This window comes from Parasteatoda tepidariorum, chromosome 4, assembly GCF_043381705.1.
Source record: "Parasteatoda tepidariorum isolate YZ-2023 chromosome 4, CAS_Ptep_4.0, whole genome shotgun sequence".
NCBI lineage: Eukaryota > Metazoa > Arthropoda > Arachnida > Araneae > Theridiidae > Parasteatoda > Parasteatoda tepidariorum.
Window position 1 is genome coordinate 91,583,689 of NC_092207.1, and position 8,528 is coordinate 91,592,216.

General features: G+C 25.6%; 1 protein-coding gene across 2 annotated transcripts in view; it reads left to right on the forward strand.

The window, feature by feature from the left end:
* Positions 1-8,528, forward strand: part of LOC107454730 (peroxisomal ATPase PEX1) — a 64,622-nt gene that overhangs the window by 30,094 nt on the left and 26,000 nt on the right. For both annotated transcript variants that reach the window (XM_071180187.1, XM_043042017.2), the window contains exons 4-8: positions 1,846-1,932; positions 2,143-2,254; positions 4,095-4,990; positions 6,368-6,491; positions 7,370-7,649. In XM_071180187.1, coding sequence (XP_071036288.1) covers positions 1,846-1,932; positions 2,143-2,254; positions 4,095-4,990; positions 6,368-6,491; positions 7,370-7,649 — 1,499 coding nt within the window. The remainder of the gene's footprint in view (positions 1-1,845; positions 1,933-2,142; positions 2,255-4,094; positions 4,991-6,367; positions 6,492-7,369; positions 7,650-8,528) is intronic.

Genomic DNA, 8,528 nt, shown 5'->3' on the forward strand with positions numbered 1-8,528 from the left:
TAAACTTTAAATGCATTTGAACTAAAATCTTTTTTATCAATCTCTTTTTCTATCTTTTTTTAATTTTTTTTCTATCATATTAAATTACACTTTTACTTATACTTGATGCAGGCGTTTTTTCATTTCTAATTAAAAGCCTTAATTATACAAACTCTTGTTTTGAAATTTTTGTTTTTCCTATCAATAGCCAGAAAAATTGTGAATGTGCATATTGATCGATGGATAAAGAGCTATAGAATTAGTATTTTCATTTAGGACCTGTTTTTATAGAATGTGACTCTAGAAATGCAGAATTTGACTATTGTGTATTAATAATGTAGTGTTTAAAATTTTGAAATTGGAATAACATGTTTAAATGGCCAAAAATGACAATGAAATCAGGCATGTCAAAAAGTGGATTTCAAACAAATCCTTAACAAATAGTCATTATTGAAATGCAAAGTTCGATTGAGTTAATAACATTGTGTGTCATAAGTAATTAAAAATATGAAAATGTGAGAAACCATATAAAATATATATAAGAAAAACGATTGGAAAAAGAAATGGATTTATGAGCATATAATTGAGGGAATCCTGCAATTAAAGAAGTGATTACTGAAATTCAAATAATACCATCCTATTAAAGATATCGTAATTTACAAAACCATGTAGAAATGAACAAAAAAAGGCAATCAGGGCGATGCGGCTCGCCACCTAGAATTATCTCTGGATTAATAATCTTATATATTATTAATGATAATATGTTTTTCTTATTGGTGGTGGTAAATAAGTTTAAAATGGGAATTTTATTTAGTTTCAAATATTGGCTTATTTCTCTTCTCTAATTATTTAAAATGCATATTTATTTAAATTAGATAAACGCTTGCAAAAATAAATTATAAAAGAGTAATTCTTTGTTGCATTTCTATTATACTTTTCTTAATCAATTATGCATTTTTCCAAGCTCTGTGAAATATGATATAAAATAGTAATTTACATTCTCAATTATGCTCAAAAATATAATTTTGCAAACACTATGCTTCCTTGAATCAAGAGAGTTTTTGCTCCAATCTGCTCCAAAAATCAAATTTATTTGCTTCAAATCCATTTTTTCTGCTCCAAAATGTTTATGCTACTATTCCACCAATAATAAAATTCATAAAAGTGAAAATAAAATAATATCGTAATGGTATAGATTATTATATTTTGATTCATTCAAAACTTTGAAACAAGTGTTCTTGTTAAAATGGATTAATATAAATACATTTTTCTCTGTCTTTTCATTATTTATTTAGCAAGATTAAACAGGCTATAAAAATCGGTATTGAAACCAATCTTTTTAGACACCCTATTGTCAACAAGGTATTATTGTATAATGTAAGATCTTATTTTCTTTCTCAACACTTCAGATGTATCCACACTAAGAGTTAAGATAGATAGGAAGAAATTGTTTCTGTATACCATGTTTTTTTTGTTGGCATAATTTCAAAAAATAATACTATTAAATATACAAATATTAACTGAGGCATAAAAAATATCGCAAAAGATTTTCTGTTGATTTTTCATAACATTTAGAATTATCTGCAAATGTTTCTCAGTAATGTTTAAGAGTTTGGAAGTGAATTGATTATTTGTTTCAGTTTTATCAGAATTAATGTATAGGTAATTTTACAAAAAAAAAAGCCAATATTTGGCTTTTAAAATTGCAGTTTTTGCAATTTTGAACGTCAGTGGTCTCTTCTGAATAAAATATTAAAAGTTAAATCACATTGTATGCACATATGTTAAATAGCATAAAAATTTTGCCCTGCTCATTAATATTAGTTATTTTGTTGTGATACTAAGTTCTTTTTTCAATAATTTTAGGTATTTCTTCAACCATTAAACACATGCCCTTCTAATGTTCAAGAAGTTATGATAGAGCCATTGACTGCAGATGATTGGGAAATATTGGTGGGTGAAAAGTATTCTGTATTTTTACTAAAACAAGTTTGATAATGCATTTTTAAAATTTAAATAGTGAGGATGTACGAAAACGTATAATGTTAAAGCAATGTATCCGTATGCATATGTTGCTTTATGTATGTTACCACATCTTATTTATATAAAGTTTAGGTTTTGAATGAGTCATCAAAAACTCATAATTTTTTATCACTTTCATAGGAATTAAATGCAAAGATTATTGAAAGAGATTTGATGAATCAGATTCGTATTGTTTGGAAAGGCCAGGTTTTCCCAATATGGGTGAATAACACTTCTATATTTGTTAAAATTGGTAAGATTTTATTTTTTATGAATGTACCTGAATTTTAGTACCAAATAAGCATAATTTTTTTAAAATTTATTTTTAAATATTAGAAATTTGTATAATTGTATATCATTTGAACAGATTGTAAGTCAAAAACTAAATTAGTCACAAGTTTGAATATTAGAGATGCCTTTCAAGTTAAGTTTTCTACAAACTTCTGATAACTATAAATACAAAAATTCAAACATTCTTTTTACTCAATTTTAAAGCTAGTCCAGAAAACAATATTGAGAGCAATTTTCCTGCTAAAATTGATGTGTTTCAAGTCATAAAACTAATTTCTAGTGCTTGAAGTACTATCTGCACAAGATAATAATTTTTTTTTAACGTAACGTTTTTAAAGAAAGCAACATATTCCAATTTATGTTATGTACATTTTACCATTTTTGCAGTTAATTTAAAGCAATTATTTTTAGTTAAAATTTGAAGAATTTAGAATTTAAATGCTACAATAAATCTGGGATGAAATTAAATGCATTTATATTCCTTTTTTTTCTGGCCTTGTAGATTTAAAAAAAATAAACATCAGTTGAATCAGTTGAAATTTAGCCAAATTGTAATGAGTGTGAATTTTAAAAATGTTTTTTTAATATGATGTTTTCAATAAGAATGTAAAAATTTGGATAATAGTTATTCAATTGACTAATTTTCTTTTTCTTCAACTTCTTTATTTTTAATAAATATTAATAGTAGATATTGCAAAATTGTAAATAGGAATACATTTCCTGACAAATGTATTAAAATAAGCATGGTATTTTCTTCATTGTAATAATATATTATTTGTACACATTTTAAATTGAAATGTATATTCTTACATAATTTCCATTCTTTCATTTTGAAAAATATTTAACTATTAAAAAATTTTAAAAATATTTAACTTATTATTTCAATTTAAATATTCAAATTTAGATGCTACATTATGGCAAATAATTTACAGTTTTTTTAATAGATTTACATTCTCTTACTTAAGAGTCTGTTTGATCAACATTTTTCAAACATTGCAAGATGCTTTTTTTTTAATTGAAGAAGTCTAAATATAATACAAAATTCCTTCAGTTGTTTTGAAACATTTACTTTCTAAATAACTTACAAATAACATTAAAAATAAAGTAAGTAGTTTTGTAACATTGTAAGCATTTATTTAGTTAATAACTTATACACATAACAAAATTGCACTTAAGTGTTTTTTTTTTGTAATATTTAACAACATTTATTATTAAAACAATTTACTAACATTATCCAAATTAATTTCAGTTGTTTTATGACATTGATTAGCATTTGTCACGTTTACAACTTAAATATTTTTGTTAAAATTATACAATATTATTTTTAAAATCTAACATTTGTAAAATTGTCATCATTTGTTTTTTTAATAACTTATACACATAACAGTTTTACACGTAAGTTATTTTGTAGTATTTAACAATATTTATTGCTTAAACACTTTAACTACATTATATCCAAAGTAATTTGAGTTGTTTTATAACATTGATTAGCATTTATTTTATTCACAACTTAAATATTTTTGTTTAAATTATATGATATTATTTTTAAAATATAACATTTGTAAAATTGTTATAATTTATTTTTTTAATAACTTATACACTTAACAGTTTCACACTTAAATTGTTTTGTAATATTTAGCAACATTTATCATTTAATCAATTTACGAATATTAGGTATCCAAAGTAGTTTGAGTTGTTTTATTACATTAATTAGCATTTATTTTATTCACAAATTAAAATATTTTTTTTTAAACTTTTATATTATTATTTTTAAAAATTTAACATATTTTTATATATTTTAGCTCAAACCAATCCTTTATCTCAGCCGCTTTTGTTAGCAGAATTCACAGAGTTACATATTGTACCTAAGGAAAGAAAGTCCACTGAGTTTCTAAAATCGCCTGAATCTGAAAAGTCCACTAGAAAGTCATCTCCTTATTCTCAATTCATGCATCTTCGTAAAAGCAAATATTCCACTCCTAAATCACACTACTTTGATCCTACCAGAGAGAATGGTAACAGTGATACCAATTCTTATGACTTTGAAACTAAGAACCTTTCCGCTGCTGTAAGAGCTCTTTCACTTTTTTCTTCTTTTTTTTCGTCTCCTATTGAAGAAAAAACAGAAAGGTCTGAAGAAGATTTTGAGTCACTGAATCTTGAAGGAGTTCTGCGAGTGATACCATATAAAAGATCCGATTCTCAGGTGCTGCCCATTGCTGTTCGAGCTACGACGGTTTTTATCTGTGCCTCTACCTACATTGAACTCTGCGGTAATGACGAAGAAATCCCTCCTTGCTTTGTCGCCATTTTGCAAAAGTATCCTTCTCCCGAGAGCAGGAAAGATAAGAGCAAAGGTGCTCAACAGAAGTTGTCTAAAGATGCTAAAGATGGACCTTCCAGTGAGCCCAGTAAGCCTTTAGAGAAGAAAAGAAGTAAATCTAGTGTGATACCTACGGCGGAGGAACGGCCACCCCCTTTCAATTCTGTGACAGTCACAGTTATGGTTGTGAAATCTTCTGAAGAGGATGAGTTCAATTTGCCTTTGAGTTTATTTTATTCTAGAAATTTGATAGTTGTTCCAAGAGAGTTGAAAAAGTGTCTTAATTTAGAAGTTGCATCGCTGGTTCGAGTGCAGGGAGTTCAGAGCAGTCCTATTTGTTTGAATAAAATAGTTTTACATCCTGTAGGTAGTTTGGTAGGTGTTTTTTTTTTATAACTATACTTAATTTTTTCAAAATGTCTTTACTTTATATCCTCTCAGTGCATTATTTATTAATGATTATTGATGTTTTTTTAAATTTTCCTCTATTAGCCTTAGTCAGAAGAGTCAGAAATTTTACTGATAAATTTATTACGGCAAAATTAAATTTTTTAATAGAAAAGTTTTGTATCATTATGTCAATCTTATTGAAAAACTTGTGGATTAATTGAAATATAATTTTTAAATTTTGATAGGCATTCAATATAGTTGAAAATGTTATGTATCGAAATATTTAGTTCATGTATCTAATTAACAGGGTATTCTGAAAGTAATGCGAAATTTACTGAGCTATGACAGATGACATACTTTTTAAAGAATAAACGCAATAACTAAATGTGAAGAAAATATTTGGTGGTATTTAAAACTTTGGTACATGGTACCCAAATAATTATTTTTCATCAAATTGTTTTGATACCTGCAATGTGTTTTTTACTAAAAACTTAATAATTTACAAATCTTATGAGATAGAAGTCTCACGAATTAATTCTGCAAACTTGTATATTGTACGAGTCAATTAAGCTTGAGAAAATATTTTTAACCCTATATAAAGTAGTATACAATCGAAATTTTACATTATTTGTTGCACTCTATTCATATCTACAATGCCCTCAAAAAAAAAAAAAGAGAAAAAGATAAAAGATTCACACAGTTGATATAACTATAAGTGTAAAAAAAATTTTTTTTCTTCTATCAGTGCTTTAGAAAAAATTAAATTATATTACAGTTAATTAGAGTTATTAAAGCTTTGTTACTCTATGATTAAATAAATTAATTTTTCAAAAAAAATGATCTGAATAAGTTAGATTTATGCATATTTCTAATATTTAAAATGAGACATGACTTCAAAAAATAAAATTTTAAATTTTGATATCAGAAATCTTATACTTTGTGTTTTATCGATGTATTAATGTATTCAAGAAATATTGAAAATTTATGAAAATTTTAATAAAAATCCTTTTTGACTTTCATGAAGTTAAAAATACATTTCATTTCATTATATATTTTTTAAAAAAAATGTAAACTTTGGCAGAAAATTCAGTTTAGAACCTGTTACATTAAAAGGGAAAAAAAACAAAAACATCAACAAAACAGAAAGACAAACAAAAACAAACATCACAATCGATGCAACAACAAGTGTAAAACTGTGTTTGTAATGCCTAGCACGAAAAATGGTTTTAATTTTATTATGTTCTGATTTGTGTTTTTGTATAAATATTTTGTAATTATTATTTCCATGTATTATAGCCTTATTTCGTTTTAATATTTATTTATATGAAAAGAAAATAAGATTAGTATTTCTTATTTTTTCAGCCTCCAAAGGTGACTGATGAAATATTATCTGCAAACTTTCACAATTGGGCTTTTAAAAGTGATGATCCCCTTGATGCATCATATGTCATCTCAGATGGAACTCTAGTTAGTTTACGCATTTATGGTAAGATATTCATTGTATATTGCATGTTTTTAAATCTAAACATATAAATTTTAGAGTATTTTTTCCATTTTTAATGTATTTCATTACCTGTAAACTCATATTTTTATTAAAAAGAATAAAATTTTATGAAGATAATTTTAAAAGATAAAAGCACAGCATAAAAAATTTCAAATCAATATATTTCAGTTGTTAAAATAACATACAAACTTGAATGTTACATTGGAACCTTACCAATGCAAAATACAAAAAGCTGGCGATGAAGTAACTAATGAAGTAAATAAGATATAAAAGTAACAGTGGGTCTGGGGAAAAGATTTCTCTCATGCTTTTTAACTCCATTTTTTTATTGGAGGATCCACTATTAGTTTTATTTATAATTTTTTTTCTTTATCATTTTACTGTATTTCACATGATGGTGATGTTCAGTTTTAGCTTAAAGCTTCTATGTAATTTTAACTACTCATATTTTTTTAAAAAAAATATTTCTTTATGAAGATGGTTTTAAACGATAAAAGCACAGCATTGAAAATTTTAAATCATTATATTTCAGTTGTTAAAATAACATACAAACTAGCTACACTGGAACATTATCAATGCAAAATACCAAAAAAAAGTGATGAAGCAAATAACGAAGTAAATAAGACATTAAACTAACAGTGGTTTGGGTGAAAAGTGCTTTTTGATTCGCACTTCCCTATTGGAGGATCTGCTATAAGTTTTATTTATCATTATCCTGGATTTTGCATAGACGATGATATTCAGTTTTAGCATTGACACTTCTGTGTAATTTTTAGTACTATTATATATATTTATTGTAAATTTTGACTTTGTGCTTTCGTTTTTTGAAACTTAGGTTTAATTATGCAATTTATTTTTAGGACAAAAGTATGAATTTTTTGTGAGTTTATTAGAAAATATTGAAAAGAGTGTGACCATAAATTCTTCATCTCTGAGCACTACATCATCTGTTAGCACACCTGAACAAAAGCCTGTGTCAGAGTATCCACTTTATGGTTATATAAATCAGAGTAATATCAGTAAAATTATTCAGATTGCTGGCACTCAAATGTGTAACTCAATTCATGTTGATCGTCCATATTTAAGAAATCCTGATAGTTTATATTTGGATTTTCCCGCACCTACTTTGGAGGGTTTAGGGTAAATATTTTTAGCTTCATTTTTATGCATGACTTATGAATCTTTTGTTTTTTTGTATGTAGTTGATAAAATTAATTGTTGTTAAATAATAATGTCATCTTGACAAATTTTAAACAAACTATATCTTAGTTGATTTTAAATATAAATCATTAAAATGCAAATCAGTTAAATATGAGGAATTTTAATATATTATTAAAATTTATGTTATTGAAGATCTTTTTCTTTTAAAGAAGTGATCAATGATGTTTTTTCCCCCGTCTTTCTTCAAAAAAAAAAAAATCTTTTTTTTGAGAAAAGATTAATTATCATTTTTTTTTATTATTTTATTAATTATCATTGTTAACGAATTTTTTTTTATAGCATATAATTTTTTTTTATCTGAACTAGCTCTTGTAGGGAAAATCTTAATTTTTTTTCTCCTTCATTTTCTTAAATTTCAACTCATTTATTAATTGAATAAAGTAATTGCAGTTATAAATTTTTTTAAATCATTTTATGTATATACAGTCAAACCCCGCTATAGTGAACCTTCAAGATACCGAAATTTCGGTTCACTATAACCGGGAGTTCACTATATCCGTTACGCAGGCAATTTCACTAATGGTTCCCAAACTCCTCCCTTTTATTACATTATATTCATATAAATGACTGAAAAATATTATGTAGTAGCAAAAAATGTGTTATTTTTCATCACTCTTCGTCTTGCGTACAAATAAAAATTAGTAATCGTTAGCTGATGAGCAATCCTCAACATCAAATATGGAAACACTTCCCGACTCTCAGATAATTTTTCCTGAATTTCTGTTATTCCGCTTTTTAAACATGTCTGACCTGCCATTAGAGCACATAAAAGTAGTTTCCATAGATGGTTTTAAAAAT